At 36.1% G+C, this 16,830-nt stretch overlaps 1 protein-coding gene across 5 annotated transcripts in view; it reads left to right on the top strand.

The window, feature by feature from the left end:
* Positions 1-16,830, top strand: part of LOC106879649 (protein boule-like) — a 94,327-nt gene that overhangs the window by 44,286 nt on the left and 33,211 nt on the right. For all 5 annotated transcript variants that reach the window (XM_052977200.1, XM_052977199.1, XM_014929313.2 and 2 more), the window contains exons 5-7: positions 4,911-4,970; positions 5,601-5,654; positions 6,246-6,270. In XM_052977200.1, coding sequence (XP_052833160.1) covers positions 4,911-4,970; positions 5,601-5,654; positions 6,246-6,270 — 139 coding nt within the window. The remainder of the gene's footprint in view (positions 1-4,910; positions 4,971-5,600; positions 5,655-6,245; positions 6,271-16,830) is intronic.

Here is a 16,830-nt window from a genome sequence, read left to right as displayed (position 1 = left end):
CACACACACACACACACACACACACACACACACACACACTCTCTTCATCTCTGACTTTCCTTCCCTTTCCTCTTTCTCTCCTTGTCTCTTCTTCTTTCTCTTCCTCCATTTCCTGTGTACCTACTTACCTATCTTCCCTCTCCCCCCACTCTCTCTCATATACAGACATGTCAGGACCAAATTCATTGTTCACTCATTCCTTTCCAGGAATGCCTAGTGGCATTTCATCCGAAGTCGGGTTAGGTGAATTCGTCAAGGTTGATTTATTGCTTTTCCTTGATGAGTTTGAGGTTGATGAAATAAGTTTCAGTTGAGCATTGAGGGTGATGCAATTGACTGATCCCTACCCCTGAAATTGTTATTGACCTTCTTCTTCATGAAATATAAAAGTTGCACAAGACGACCGGCAGCACAGATCCCAATTCTAACAGTAACAACTCCACTACTGATATATTGATGTAATCATTCAACTTCAGGATTATTTCATCACTTTCAGATTTTTTTCAGGTAAATTTTTTTGCCCAGGCATTTTATAGAACTATTCTTAATGGATCATTAATTAAATTGGAGTTAAATTTAGATGATAATATGATTTCGAGTTAAACTCATGAAGCATCCTTTGGATAAATTTTCTATTCTAAAAAAGTGTTAAATTCTTGTTTAGCTCACATTCATACTGTCTTGGACTTAGTGTCTAAACAATTTTAGCAGCTGGTTTGTTTTTTTCAGTGCAGATTTTTTTTTCAGTCCAAGATCTTGTCAACTGGCATGCATGGCTGTGCGACTAAAGCGTTAGCTTCACCTCAATGTAGTTTTAGATTCAGTCCTACTGTAAAGTATCTGTAGCGAGTTTTCTTCTACTTACAGTCTCAGGTTGAGAGGGACTGTCTCTGTTCTTGGATGATACAGATATTTGTCCCTTCATGTCTTTTGTGGTGTCCACTCTGTTGCAAGCATTCAATTCCTGCAGTCTTAGAAATCCATAAAAAAGTAATCGTAAGAGTTGCCCTTTCTCCTCTAGGTCATAAAAAAGAAGAATCAGTTAAGGCTTCAAAGTGCTTTTGAAACAAAATGTGTTAACCAATGAGAAGTAGGTGAGAGATTGCTAATGTAGAAGCGTTGGTAATGTTTAAGAGTGGCTGTACTGGCTATAAGTGGTATAAAGAGTGAATTTAATAGTACAGTTTCTGTGTGTTTGCTGTAGAATAATCGATCTATTACATTTATACATTGCATATTATAGAATTAGTTTCCTATCGAGGGTTTTATTTTGTTTTACTTAAATTAGCATTTATCAGTGTGTGTGTGTGTGTGTGTGTTGCATGCATATTTTGGGGACCTAATTATCAATAGCAATGGCTGTCCTAAGAGAATTTTTAAAATGTCTGATGTCAAATAAGTCAGCATAGAATCAACGATACCAAATAGTTGTAAAGTAAATGGCTGAAGACATGACTTAAGTGGTTAAGAAAGTTCGTTATGAGATTTCGAGTTTGATCCCACTTTCACCATTTTGCCATGACCTAACCATTGTGAGTGAAATTAAGTCGATAGAAACTTGAAAAACCCTGTTGAATGGACTGCACTTGTAATTGAAAGGGCCAGCCATGTTACACTAATTCTATCTGAGAATTACATTAAAGTGTAAATGCTTGTGGAATACTCGGGCAGGCTTGGCTGGGGCAGCTAAGCAGCTCCCATTGCAATCACGTTGTTTTGGATCCCACTGCACTGCACCATTATTAGACCCTGGGCACACAAGTGAATTTGATAGACAGGAAACTGATAGAAGTTTGTTACACGTGCGCATGTGTAGATGTGTATATCTTTGTTCCTCACCACCGCCTGATAACCAGTGTAGGTTTGTTTACACACCCATAACGTAGCAGCAAAATTGACCAATAGAATAAGTGCTAAGACTTAAAAAACAAGTACTGGGGTTGATTTGTTCGACTAAGACCTTCAGGGCAGTGCCCCAGCATGGCCACAGTCCGGTGACTGAAACAAATAAAAGAAGATTCACTTTCACTATGATACATAGAGTAAGTAGTTTTAATTGATTGAAAAACTGAATTCTCCAGAAGAAACTGGTGGAAATTCATTTTACTGAGTGTGTGTGTGTGTGTGTGTATACTTATGAGGACATTTCTAGTACACTCTCTCACAGATCAATCATGTTTTATGAACAGTCATTTGTTTGATGAACATAAAAGTTAATGTGTGTTTTTTTGGTGCCAGATAACTAACTTGGTTTTCTTTCATGAAATGTTGATTTGTTTTGTTTTTGTTACTTGACATAGATGTGTAGTTTCATCTAGTTTCATCTAGTTGCCTTCCTCTTAATACTTATACGTGTTGCACTTGCACTTGCAGTTGGGGGTTGGGGGAAAGAAAGGCTTGGTTCATAGGTTTTAGAAGTGGAACAGTGTGACAGTAGTAAAGCAAGAGAACCTTGCCATCACCTCCATGTTAGCATCATCTGTTTAATGTTTTCCATACTGGCATGGGTTCGTTAGGTGTGTACAGCAGCGTTACTCCAGTTGCCACTCCCTATTTCATCGCATCTTTTAAGCTGAAATATAACATTTTGCTATTCACCATCTTGCCAAAATGTTATGCCTGTGAGGTGAAACAGGAGCATCTCACTTGACCTGCTAGTAATAGCAGCCAAATCTCCCTAAAAAAAAATATTTTGATAAATAAAGGACACATTGTCATAAATACAATATATGTGAAAACTAAAAGAGGAGAGTGCTTTGTATGCATAGATCTTGCCAAGGACGAAACAATAACAATAATATTGATACATATTACATACCCACAGCTGTATTATTTTAGCATCCCAGGTTCATGTTGCTCAGTTTGTTGATCTCTTCTTGTTACCGAACCTCTGGCTTGTCTGGTTATGCTTTCATTGAACATAACAGCATCACATATAAGGCACTGTTATTATTAGCTTATCTTCCATGTAATAGATGAGTCTCCAAGCTTTAGACACACAAGTTGGGATGGAATAGATAGAATATCGGTTTCAAAATTTGGCACAAGGCCAGCAACTTTGTGGCTAGCGGGGTAAGTCAGTTACATTGACCCCAGTGTTTCACTGTTACTTATTTTTATCAATACGGAAAAGATGAAAGGCAAAGTCAACCTCGGCAGAATTTGAACTCGGGACATAAAGACAGACAGAATACTGCTAAGCATTTTCACTGGTGTGCTAAAGATTCTGCCAGCTTGCTACCCTGGGAATGTGAAATATTGCAAGTTATATTGTGGTACTTACTTACAGCTAGTTGCACGAGAAGTGATTAAACACAATCGTAAAATCATTGTTTTGATTCCTAAACTGGGCGATGTTGTTTCAGTCCGTTCAGCTGTAAATGAGTAAACCTTGTGATGGACAGGTGTCTCTTTGAAGGGAAAATAGATACTGTGATATTATTAACCCTAGGCTCATTGGAATTGGTCATTCTGTATCTAGTAAAAATTTATACCAGATTATATAGTATAAACGCTGCTCTATTAACACCAAACAGAACAAACATAAGAGAAGAGAGTAAACGTAGGACATCTTAATATGCAAAGGGAAGCGACTCAAATGAAATCCAATCCCAACACTAAAAAAGCTAATTAGGAAAGATGGGAAACAGTATAATAAGGTGGGGATACAGATAATACTTTTTGTGACTGCAGGGTTAAAAGTAAATGTTTAAGAATTATTGTAAACAAAAAATGTTGTTTACAGGTGTAGAGTATAAGGATACATGAAAAGATGTTACGTGTTTTTAGGGTGTGGTTGCTAAATGCTTTACGTTTGTGATGTAAACCTGTCTATAGAATTGTTACCATCGATTTACCTAACTGCTATTAGTTTTTACTTGACTATTGTTTAGTCTCCAGTCAATCTTGACTACTTAAACGCCTCACTCCCTGTGCAGCATAGGCTACCAATGACTTTTCTCCACTGTTCTCAACTCTGCACTGTCTTTCCCTTAGAGAAGGCCTCCCTCTCTTAAGTCTTGTTGGCTTTGAATTGTCAGAGAAGCTTCTGTAACTTTGCCTTCTTCCTTGGTAGGGTATCAACCCTGCACAAACCCATTTTGTACCTATGGGGAGTGATAGATCCTTATTAGTCTGGCATAGGCTATTCATTGACTTGTCCAGCATGGGAGCAGGCCCTACTAGAAGCTTTCACTTTGCTGGCATAGCTCTTGGGGGTCATTTAGGCACACAAGTCACCACAAAAGTGATTATGTGTAAACTTTCAATCAGTGGGGATCAAACTATAATCTCTCCATTACTGTGACTTCCCCTTTTGAAGATGGTAAGGGTATAGTAATTTGATGGAGATTCGACTGTTAATTTGTAAACAGCTCTAATAATCATGTAAAGGTTCCTACATGTTTTGCTCAACTGCTCAGCTATTAGAACAAGCAGTTGGTTCTTTTGTACAAATGGTTGTCTTTTAGATCTGTGTCTTTTGTGTTCCAGCATTTACACTGACATTCTACATTGCACCCAGTTTATCTGGTCACCCTTTTTATTTTCCGGAGTGATCAGAACATCCTTTCCTCTTCAGACACACAAAAGTAAAAGAAAAATATTCTAGATTTATACATCAATCCATGTGTTGCTATCACAGAAAACTATATGAAAGGAAAAAAAAATGTATATTTCATTTTCCTTTTTTTCTTGTAAATCTTTGAATGTTCCAATAAAACATCACATTACATTCTCAATGGCAATATGTAAGAAAAGAAAACAGCAGCCTTTTTTTTTTTTAATAGAATTTTTAATCCAACAGATTATTTATCAGCTTGAATCTTTCTCTTTCTTTTTATCTTAATCTTGAACGAACTGATTTGCATCAATAAATGTATGTTTTATTTTCTTATTTTCTTTTTCTTCAGGCTGAAAATTTAATTTTCAAAGACAGAAAACTAAATATTGGACCAGCCATTAGAAAACAGGTGCTGACTCAAAGTCCTTGATTTTATTTTATTGTGAAAATAAATCTCCTTTCTAAGTTTTGTAAAAATGGTTTTCAAATATGATCTGATGGTTGACTGTTGATGTAGAAGGACTGTGTCTGTGAGAACTCTTTTGTTGCTTAGTGGTTTCTTGGTTTGCTGAATAACCTGTGTAATGATATCATTTTAGTGGGCATGGTTTTTGTGCTGAGCCAGTCCCATTCTTTTATTTGTGTTGGTTTGGCACAAGTGACACGGGGTCAGTACTTATCCTTGGATGCAGGATTTAGTTAATCTCTTGCACAAAGAAATATTATCACCACGTCACAGGAGATGTGCATTTGTGTTCCATGGGCAACATTCAAAGAATTTTGTTACTCAGTGCTTACCCCTGTTATTTATATCTTTATCTTCTGTAAGATCCACAACAAAAGAGAATTCTTACGATATTTACAAAATATTCTTTCTACTTCCTTCTAATATATGTGTGTGTGTGTGTGTGTGTGTGTGTGTGTGTGCACGTGTGTGTGTGTCTTTGCATGCATTTTTCTGCTTTTGTAATATGTTGATTGAATAAGGAGCTTTATGAATCAGTTCAATTAACGATAATTTTTTTTGTTAAATTCATAGGTTCATATGACGACACAATTACTTGCAGATCTTTATGCTCAGGGAGCTGCAGAGGTAAGACATCTTTTATCATGTGTTGTTAATTCCTGCATCACTAAATATATATATGAAAGCTTTCAAAAATTATATTGAAATATGGAGTTGAAACCCCAGGTACTTGGCTTTCATGTGTGTGTGTGTGTGTGTGTGTGAGAGAGAGAGAGAGAGAGAGAGAGAGAGAGAGAGAGTGTGCAGCCATGGGGTTGTAAGTCTGAAGGTTTTTACTGCCTCTGCTGCTGTGATGTGTTCATGGCTCAAAAGTAATTTTATTAACGACACAGTCCAACCTAGCTATGTGCATCCCCCCCCCCCAAGTTGTATACTTCATTAATGTAAGGAAATGGCAACACTGTCAACTTTATGAATCTGTTGTTAGGTTCACAATACTGAGTTGAATTGTTCCATGAGGAATGTCTTGGAATTACAGAGGTTCTGTTAGACTGACATAAGATGGTCTTCAATTGTGTTCCTCTCCATTTTATGACACATGAACATTATTAAAGCCAGGATTTTAATTTGTCTCTGTTTCTCCCTATAAGTAAATTAAGTTGATGGATTCTTTTCAACAACAAAACCACTTATTTTATTTTTTTCTTTCCTTTTCAGCAAGTATCACCAAGATCTTATGGAGGTAAGTTGAAAAGAAAACAAATATCTATCAAGTTATGCTACGAAACGTGATTGTTTTAGTCCTTTCAGATTCTTTAGTTAAAGTTAGTTATTAATAGTATTAAAAAAAAAAAGAATTATGGTTTAGTAATAGAGGTAACGTGATTAAAAGCAGAATTATACTGATACCAGCTAACTCCTTTCTTTAGAAACATTACTAGTTAATCTTACTAGTTAATCTTACTAAAAATATGGTATAATGTTTCCATTAGGTTAACAAAAAAAAAGGCTATTAAAATTATATCTATTTTATAGAATCAGTCTTAAGCTGTACATGAATTTTTTTTTTTAATTTAAAAATAAAATTGAAAACCTGTGATGTTATTTATATTTTTGTTGAAATTATCCTCTGTATATATATATATATATATAATTTTTTTTTTTTTTGTCTTTTGGGATTAAGTAATGCTAATTAATGATTTTCAATATATTTTAAACTAATGAATTCATGATTAAGTCATACAAAATTTTTCAGTTCTGTTAATGACAGATAAATTTTATTTAGGATAAAATTAAATTTTTAATTATTTGATTAAGACTAATAAACTTCATTTAGGAAACTTTATTATTATTATTATTATTATTATTATTATTATTATTATTATTAATTATTTTATCATTATTGGTTATCATTGTATTTGGCTTCTTTAACGAGGAACATGATCAAGAACTTAATTTGTTTTAGAAACATGCAGTGCTCAGGTGCACTACAACATGGAATGTAAATGAACAGTAAAAAAAAATGGGGGAATGGGGCATCGGGTGTACAGTTGGTGAATTTCAGGAAGCATGGAAGTTTAAAATAATGTCTTAAATTAGGTATTTATTAGATAAAGGATTACTTTATGTCCAATAAATTTAGAATATGGACTGAAAATTTCCCTCTTTAAACTGGGAAGTAATTGATTGCTTTTAGTAAATAGTTTTCTGAAAAATCTTTCTACCTGCTATTAATTGACTGCTGAGCAGAATTAGACAATAGTGGAAATTTTTGTGAGAGAGAGGGGGGTGGGTGAAGAAAGAGTGAGTGTGTGTACATGTATGTTTTGATTTGAGAAGTGGGGAAGTTCCCAATAAAGAAGAGGGTCTATTTATTATAGTACCGAGAATACTTCTTCACTAGTAAGAAGTGTATTTGTGCATGTGCATATGTGTGCGTGTAAAAAATAATAACGAACTTGGGGTATACCGTGCTTAGGGTGCTGCACTATGACTCTTTAGAAAAAGTAGCCAAAAGTGCATGGAATAATACATGGAATAATGAACAGGCAGTGAACAGTGAATGAGTTGTTTCAAAAAAATAGGTGGCAGACATCAGGTGTATTATTGGTGAATTTCAGGAAGCATGGAAGTTTTGTATACATGTGTATGTGTATCTATTATATTAATATTATTATATTATATATATATATATATATATATGTATATGTAAAAGCACATGGCTCATTGGTTGCAGTGTTGAGCTTACAATCATGAGGTTGTGAGTTTGATTCCCAGACTGGGTTGTGTGTTGTATTCTTGAGCAAGACACTTTATTTCACATTGCTTCAGTTAATGAGTTGCAACATTGCTGGTGCCAAGCTGCATCAGCCTTTGTCTTTCCCTCGGATAGTATCAGTGGTATGGGAAACTGCTGGTCTTCCATAAACAACCTTGCCTGGACTTGTGCCTTGGAGGGGAACTTCCTATGTGTAGTCCCATGGTCATTAATGTTTGAGCGGGGGGAGGTCTTTACCCCTTTTATTATATATATACTATATACTATATATGTATGCATACACACACACATTGCCTTGGGATAAACCTAGTATGCTATTATACTGCTGTTAGATCCCTTTACTCCTAGGTTAACTTTGCTTGACTCCCTTTATGGGGGCTTATAAAATGAGTACCAAACAAGAAACTGGGGTCAGTATAATAGACTAAACATGCAGCTTGGTTGTTGTAAAATGTACAAAACCAAAATCTTGTTTCAAATATTTAAAAGGAAAAAAAATCATTAATATTAATTAGTATTAATGAAATTTTTTTTTAATTAAGCAATTTAAAAAAAAAGAGTTCTTGAAAGAACGTTAACTTTCAAGTCTTGTCCCAAACCTAAAATACTTCAAATTTGTCACTGATGTAGTTCCCTTGGTGGCTTTTGCTTTGTGTGTGTGTGTGCACTTGTGTGCATGCATGCAATTTTGCATTTGTCTTGTCATAACTGCACATGGATGCTACTCAGGCTAAAGTGACATTTATGCCTGCCCTGCATAAAGAAACCTGGCAGCTAATCTGATCATTTGAATGAAGAACCTTGTTGCTTAGCCCCCGAGATCAGCTGCGATAACTACCTACAACTCTTTATCCAGTGTATTTTTGTTTTAAGATAGTCAGAGATTTTGCTGCTATTTCTAGCAAGTAGATTGACCCCTTGAAGCGCCTCTCCCCACCTCAGTTCAGTTATAAAACAGTAGTAACAGGGTTCTGCCCTAAACTTTCAGATAATTTTCATTCCTTCATGTCACACCAACAAGGGTGACTCTATATAGTTATGTTGTTTTAGATACCTGAACCGCTCAACATACGAAAATATATTTGTTGTTGTTGAACCTCCCCGCCCCCTGCCACAGTGAGTCTTAAATCAAGCAACCCTATCATTAAACGTGTTATAAATGTGAGCATCCTATCTATTTTACTCAAACACAGCTGGGTGGGAGTTGTGGGATATTTCACTGCTATTTTTAGCAGATTGTGTGACCTCAAAGGTGCACCCTTAGATGTTTGGTATGTAACCAAACAAACAGCCTGTGTGTACAGGATTCCATCTTGTGTAACTGTTGCAGTTATTACTTCAGCTCTCAATCTATTAATACCTGTCATCTAGTTTCTACCTTTATTAATATCTTAACCTTACTGTTGTAACCGTTGATAGGCAGACAAAAATATCTCCCTCATTATCAAAAGCTCTCTCTCTCAGCTTCAAGTACTAATAGGGATTATGCACCAATGTATAAAACCTGACTTGGTTTCAAAGACTAAACACTCATGCTGCTACAATCTCTCTGGTCCCTTTTTAGTGCTCTGCTTATTATATTTTTGTCTTCTACCTGGATTCATAATTAGTGTCTGCTTGTATGTGTATGCACATATATACACACATACACTTACACACACACACACATGCGTGGTTGCATGGGTCAGATGGAATTTGTTGAAGCCGGTTTTCTACAGCTGGATGCCCTTCCTGTCACCCTCACCTGTTTTCAAGCAAAGTAGTATTTCCTCCATGGCCAGACATGGTTTTCATGGAACTCTGTAAACAAACAACATAACTTGTGTGATGGTGACGCTTGTTTATGGCCATCACATGATGTTGAGACAAGTGTACTCTCTCCCCGCCACATGATGGGCTTTTTCGATTTCTGTCTACCAAATCCATTCATGAGGTATTGGTCTGCCTGGGACTATAGTAGACACTTGCCCAAGGTACCACATGGTGGGACTGAACTTGAGACCACATGGTTGGGATGAAAGCCATACCGTTTTTTTTATATATTATATATAATGGGGAATTTAGTTTTCTCTTCTGTATTATGGAATTTTGTGCAGTTCTGAGATGGCACTGCATACCTTACAGCTAGCTGTATCATGAAATCTATTTGGTAAATAATGAAGAGATAAAAGCAAGGATTGAAGACAAATGACATTTTATCAGTAAACATTCTGTTTATTATTCATTTTTACCCACCTCTTTTAAAAAATATACCCAGAGTTTCTAGCATTCTGTATTCCACCTTAACTAACTAGCCTCTATTAATTTGCCTATCTTCATATTTCTTCGCCTCCCCACTCCTCTCCCTGTGTTTTTATTAGCATTTTCCTCATTCATTTTCATATTCTCCTACAATAAACACCATTTTGTCATGATAAGAAGTGGTATGCATAAATTGTCGAAAATTTACTAACTGAAACTGATTTTCTTTGCAATAATTCAGTTCTAGCAGTATTAGGATATAATTGGGTTGTAATTTTGTTTTCAAATCTAATAAAACACCCAAAGAAGTAAGGATTAGAAGCAAGTTGACATAAGCTAAATCGTTTGCGTTTATTTTTGAATAATACTTATGCCTAAGTGGTAGGTTTAGCATAGTAGCTTGGTGCACACTGACAATAACCACCATATGCACAACACAATACTGTTAACCTGCAATTTTTCACTGATTAGTCATGTTTCAGGCTTGTGTTTTATATCATGGCTTCAATAGAGAGAAAAAAAGATATAAAGAAGTGTGTAACTCTGTAAACGAGAAACTGGAACTTTTAAGGAAATTAGAGAGCTGGTGTTTTGGTGGCCAGGGTTTGTGGAGAGTATCTCGTTAGACAAACGCACAGCTCTTTGTTTGGTCTAAATCCACCTTGACTGGTGCAAGGATATGTACAAGAGGTTGTTGTGTGAATGCAGATGGTATGAATAATGTCTTGAAGTTTGTAGTAATGGACAGGCCAGCACTAAGCTACCAGTGTATTATTAGTAACTATTCCCAAAAATTGTATTTCAACTTGTATATTTTTATTGACTGGATTTTCTTGCATTAATACAAGGAAGATGTCCTAACTTTGTGCTGATGAGGTGAAGGTGTTACTAATTTTGGACAATGCATCTAATTATCTTACGTGATTGTCAGCTTGTCAGTGATGATGGCAAAATAGAAAAAGTGCCTGTGTTTGCCAATCCAATATTAATGACTTTCACAATCCATATAGGGGTGTCATTTTAGCAGGGAAGAAAATATACCAGTAGAGGTATTTGGATGAAGTTGTTGGTCCTAGAAAAAGACAATCTCAGGGAAGAAGCACAAAAGCAAAGAACTCTGAGTAACAGCGAAAAACTACATTCTCCAGTAACAGTAATATTGATTTGAGTGACTTTTGATGAAAGGCACTAAAGACTGTCATTCTAGACAGGGCTTCGATTGGTGGGAGAGTATGATTTTTAAAGGTTCAAAAGAAAGGGATTTTCATGATATTACAGAAGATTGTGTCAGAAGCTGGCTAGAAGAGATAGAGAGTGATCTTCGATACAAATTGCTAAAAGAAAAAAGAATAAAGTTCTTACATGACAGCAGAGATTAGTGACAAGGACGATGAGGACAAGGAACCATTGCATAGGGGCACCACCAAGAGACTTGTCCTGATCTTTGGCAATGGATTGCAGTTGTCCTTAGGTGTAGCTGCCTGCCAGTGCTTCAGTATCAGTCGACCTTCACCATATTGATTTTGTTCTGCCATGTTTGTGTCTATTGGAGGGCTCACCTTGAAATGTTACTAACTTGATTTCCATAAGGTGTGTGTCACAGCCAACCCCATTTCATCCTCTTGACGTGGATTTTGATAGGTTTGCTGGTTTGCCTGTTCCCACAAGGCTTTGTTTGTGCGTCTATCTTTCTATCTCACCCGAAGGTTCTGGGGTTATGCATAAATATCTTGGCCCTTGTCAATGAAGAACTTTATGACTCCCTACTGCACAAGAAACCGAAACTGTTGTTGTATGATATTCACTAAATGGCATCATTTTGCCCATTGCCATGTCAGCAGACACTGATGTTTGGCAGTGTTTATCATCAAGTGAAACTGGTCTCCTTCTTCAAGTCATTTCGTCTAAATTCTGCTCTGGCTGTTAATGCTACTAATAACATTTGTGGCCCACCTGCTTTTGAGAGTTAGTCACTCCTCAGCCACCTCAGATCCCTATGAATGGGAAGCTAGCACAGCACAGTTGAGTGTCATCGTTTTGTTAACTCATAAGGACAATTTATCGCTTCTGTTGCTTCGATCTTTACCTTCACCAAATCAGTCATATTTGTTGATTGACACGGGTAAATGAATTTGACAGTTGATGGTTATTGACTTGATATTGTATGTGTATATGTGTGTGTGTATCATCATCATCATCATCATCGTTTAACGTCCGCTTTCCATGCTAGCATGGGTTGGACGATTTGACTGAGGACTGGTGAAACCGGATGGCAACACCAGGCTCCAATCTAATTTGGCAGAGTTTCTACAGCTGGATGCCCTTCCTAACGCCAACCACGTGTATATATATATATATATATATATATATATATATATATACATACACATATGCATGCATATGTGTATATATGTATGCATGTGTATATATGTGTGTATATCTACATATATATGTATACATGCATGTGTGTGTATGTATGTATATATGTATATGTACATATATGCATGTCTATGTATGCATATGAATATATGTGTGCATGTATGTGTATATATGTATGATTATGAGTATATGTGTATATATATATATATGTGTGTGTGTGTGTGTGTGTGTAATATATGTATATGCAAGAGAGAGAGTGATAAAAATAGGTGTAGCATCAATATGCATAGCACTTGCATGTTTCTCTTTTGTGCAAAATTGCTAATTTTTGCTGTGTACTCTTGTTTTCTTGTTTTTATTATTAGTTTTCTCTTCTTGTTCATTATCATCTGCTCTACAATACAAAATAATTATCTCCGTCATCTTTCCTAATTACCTTTGGGAATCTCTGCTTCCATTTTCAAGGCCTGAAATTGCATTCTTGTTCTAAATTTAAACTTACAAATATACCTCGTTCAAAGTAATTCTCCTTCTTTCTGCCACTACATTTCTCATATTTCTTCATTCTTCCTGCTCTTTTTCACTTTTTAATCTAGTTCAGCAGTATCCTAGATTTTTGTTATTTTAGTAAAGGTGACCCTTTAAAATTATTAGCTTTCTTTGCCATCAATGGGATATCCCACTAAACTATTTCTTCCTATCTTCCACTGCTGCTTGTGTGCGTATATTCTACCTGCTTGCAATGACTCAGTTCTAAAATTAAATAGCAGAAGTGTGTGTGTTCTGATAATGTATTAGACAAGTTTGTGTATTTTTTCACACTACAATGATCAAATATATTTTATGATGATGATTATGATAGTGGTGGTAGTAGTCGTGATGGTGCTGGTGGTGGTAGAAGCAGCAGCTGGAAAAAAAGAAAAAAAAAAAGCTGTTCAACCTTTTCTGTTGCTATATTTCGAACCGAAATAGATTGCCCTGTGAGTTTTGGTTCTGAAATGATAAAGAATAGAAGCTGGATAGAAGCAAAACTACAACTTCTGGTCTCAGATTGGCACTGATTGATTAGAACTGTGATGAGGGTGGATTTCAGTCATTCTAGATGTGACCATCCCATTTATATAATCTAGGTCTACAATATATAATATCGTTTTTTTTTTTTGTTTTTTTTCTCTTGAAGACAGGGTATGATTTGAAAGGATATTTAACTGCTATTTCTGTCAGGTTGTGCATCTATATAGAAGCCTCCATACTTACTATTTATTTTATTCAAAGTGATTATAGGTTTCTGAGCACAATGTGAAAGTTTTTTTTGTATAAAACTATGACATTTAGTCTCAAAATGCTCTATTGGTTAATTCATTAAGATATGAAGTTATTAAAATTTTGTTCATAAAATTTCATAAAATTATCATTTAGCTGAGAAAATTATTTTGCACATGAGGCAAAATTTAAGTTATGGTGCAGGCATGGCTGTGTGGTTGAGAAGCTCACTTTGCAGCCACACAGTTCTGAGTTCAGTCCCACTGCACTGTAAGTGAATTTGGTACATGGAAACTAGAAGTCTGCCTTTGGTTTGTGTTCCCATAACATAGCTGTTAGGCAAAAGAAATCCACAGGACAAATACCAAGTTCAAAATATAAGTGCTGGGGTCAATTTTTATAGACCAAAACCATTCAAAATGGTGGTGCCCCAGCATGGCCTCAGTCCAGTGACTGAGATAAGTAAGAGAAAAGGGTTATCATATGTTAAAATTTATTATTTCTATCATGGAAAGTTATAAAGAATCCCCGTTTATGTAATTAATGCATTCTGGCAGAATGTCTCCTCAAATATATTTTCAGTAGAATATCTATTGGGAGTTGGTTTCTTTTTTTCCTTTCTATTATCAACATTTGTTGCACACTCTATTCCTACCGTCAACTTTTTTTTTATTATTAACCCTTTAGCATACAAATTAATCTGTCATATGAAATTAATCACACATTATCTCATGGCTTCAAGATTCTGATGATGTGATTGTTTATTTTTAGAATGACATTGTTGGGTAGATGTGAAAGGCCAGATGTGGCTGGTCTGAACATAAAATGCGTAAAGTACTTGGGGGCCGGATATGGCCAGTTTAAATGCTAAAGGGTTAAAGAGCTACACTGAATTTAGAAGGACCCTTCTCTTGAATATTTTGTCGTCTACTTGTTTCAGTCATTAGACTGTGGCCATGCTGGGGCACCATCTTGAAAGGTTTTAGTCAAACAGGTTGACCCCATTACTTTAAGTCTGGTATTTGTTCTATCAGTCTCTTTTGTCGAACTGTTAGGTTACATGGACAGAAACAAGCCGACACTAGTTGTCAAGTGGTGGTGGTGAGAAGACAGGCACAAAGACATGCACATACCATGGGCTTCTACACAGTTTCCATTTACCAAAGTCACTCACAAGGCATTGGTTGGCCTCGGGCTATAGCAGAAAACGCATGCCCAAGGTGCTTTAAACAGAATTGCAATAACTGTTCATTTTGCAGATGATTACATCGCTTTGGACAGATGACATCACAGAATGACCCCTATAGACACTGTTGCTAGCTAGACAAAAAGAAAGATAGCCTTAGCTGGTGTGCTTTTTTGGGGGTAATTAGTCTACTTGATCACATCTAATTTGTAGGGGTAAACAAGTCTTTACAACCCATGTCCACTTCTATCCTACCCATATTTGCTTAATCCCATTTAGGGAAACAATCTTGTGTTGGTGCCGCCATTAAGCAGAAAGGGGAGAAGACAAAGTCCTTGCTGCCCCACTCAGGTGAAGCATAAAAGCTAAGGGGTGAAACGCTTGCAAGAAAGGTTTCTGACATTGCAGTGGAGTTAGAAAAAGGGCTTGCAATACCTGTGAGTTCACCTGGGGTGAAGCATCTCTGATGTTTATTTCATCATCTTCCCAACATTATCTTTCTCGCCCTGCACTAACGGACCCTTTATTGTTCCCCCTCCCGTCTCAGCCTTGAAACGTGTCAATTAAGACTGAACAGGTGTAAAATATCTTCGACTGATGCTTCTGTCTCTGAGTATTGTTTTGCACTTGGTAGAAGTGCATGTTTTTTGTTTTCATTAATTAATATAATTGCTGCATGAATATTCTTCTATGCTATTTAAGCATGATGAATAGATTGCTTATATTGTTTTGTTGTTTTTGGTTTTTACTAGGCCCAAAAGTTTTATATTTTGCTGGAATGAATAGAAGATGTTCATACATTTTTTTTCCAAAAAAAAAAAAAGTATAAGGAGTGAACTTGTGTCACTTGAAAATACATACCAGATGCTTATGCCCCTGATAATTGCAAAAGCGTTTTCTAATATTGTCTCATTAGCTCTCTATTTATTCGTTTTATATTAGTGCCATAACTTAGTGTATAAAATTACAACTTAGTTTATCAAATATGGTTTCAAATCAAAAAGGAAATTGAGAGAGAGCCTTTATGCAGTTATTTGACCTGCTTCAAGTTATTAGCTCATAGTAATAAGTATATGAGGGCAAGAACTAAACTCCTGCAGAGACCACAATATAATTTAGATTAAATTTCAACGGTTTAGCAAAAGCACAAATGGAACAGCTTGCCATATAAAGGCCTTTGTGCCTTGTGAAAAGAAATCCTTATTAAACAATAGGACTGTAGACAGGGGCATGGTTACGCAGGTGCAGTTAAGAAGCTCACTTTGCAACCATGTGGTTTTGGGTTCAGTCCTACTGCATGGCACCATGGGCAAGTGTCTTCTACTATAGGCCTGAGTTGACCAATGTCTTGTGAATGAATTTTGTAGACAGAAACTACATGGAAGCCGGTGTGGGTGTGGGTGTGCCCCCCCCCATCACTGACAACCAGTGTTGGTTTGTTTACATCCCTGTAACTTGCAGTTTGGCAAAAGAGTGCCGGGGTTGATTTGTTCAACTAAACCCTTTGAGGTGGTACGCTAGCATGGCCACAGCCCTTGTGAGTGAAACAAGCAAAAGATAAAAGATGAAACATATCACAACTTTTATATTGAAAATTAATTATAAAAAAGAGAAACAAATTCCTTTTAATTTTGCATTTTTTTTTTTTTGTAACTTTCTTGGAGATCAATAAGAAATAAGAATCTACAACTGTTAGGTTTTTAGCTGATGGGAACCTGGTTTATATAGATAACAACAACGTGCTTTTTTAGCTCTGATTCAGGAGGGTAATGACCAAAGCATTCTAGCAATGACCTTCTCCCTCTCCCCCCACCTTCAAACATAGTAAATCTCACACATTATTTAATGTACCCCTTTTTTTAAGATAGAGTATGTGATATAATGAAGATTTGGTTATTATTTCTAGCTGGCCGAATGACCACATGGAATTCCTTTGTGGCTTGTCTATTTTCTAT

This window comes from Octopus bimaculoides, chromosome 27 (genome assembly GCF_001194135.2).
Source record: "Octopus bimaculoides isolate UCB-OBI-ISO-001 chromosome 27, ASM119413v2, whole genome shotgun sequence".
In the NCBI taxonomy this organism is placed as follows: Eukaryota; Metazoa; Mollusca; class Cephalopoda; order Octopoda; family Octopodidae; genus Octopus; species Octopus bimaculoides.
The sequence above is the reverse complement of the archived record's forward strand: the minus strand, read 5'-3'. Positions and strand labels throughout refer to the sequence as shown.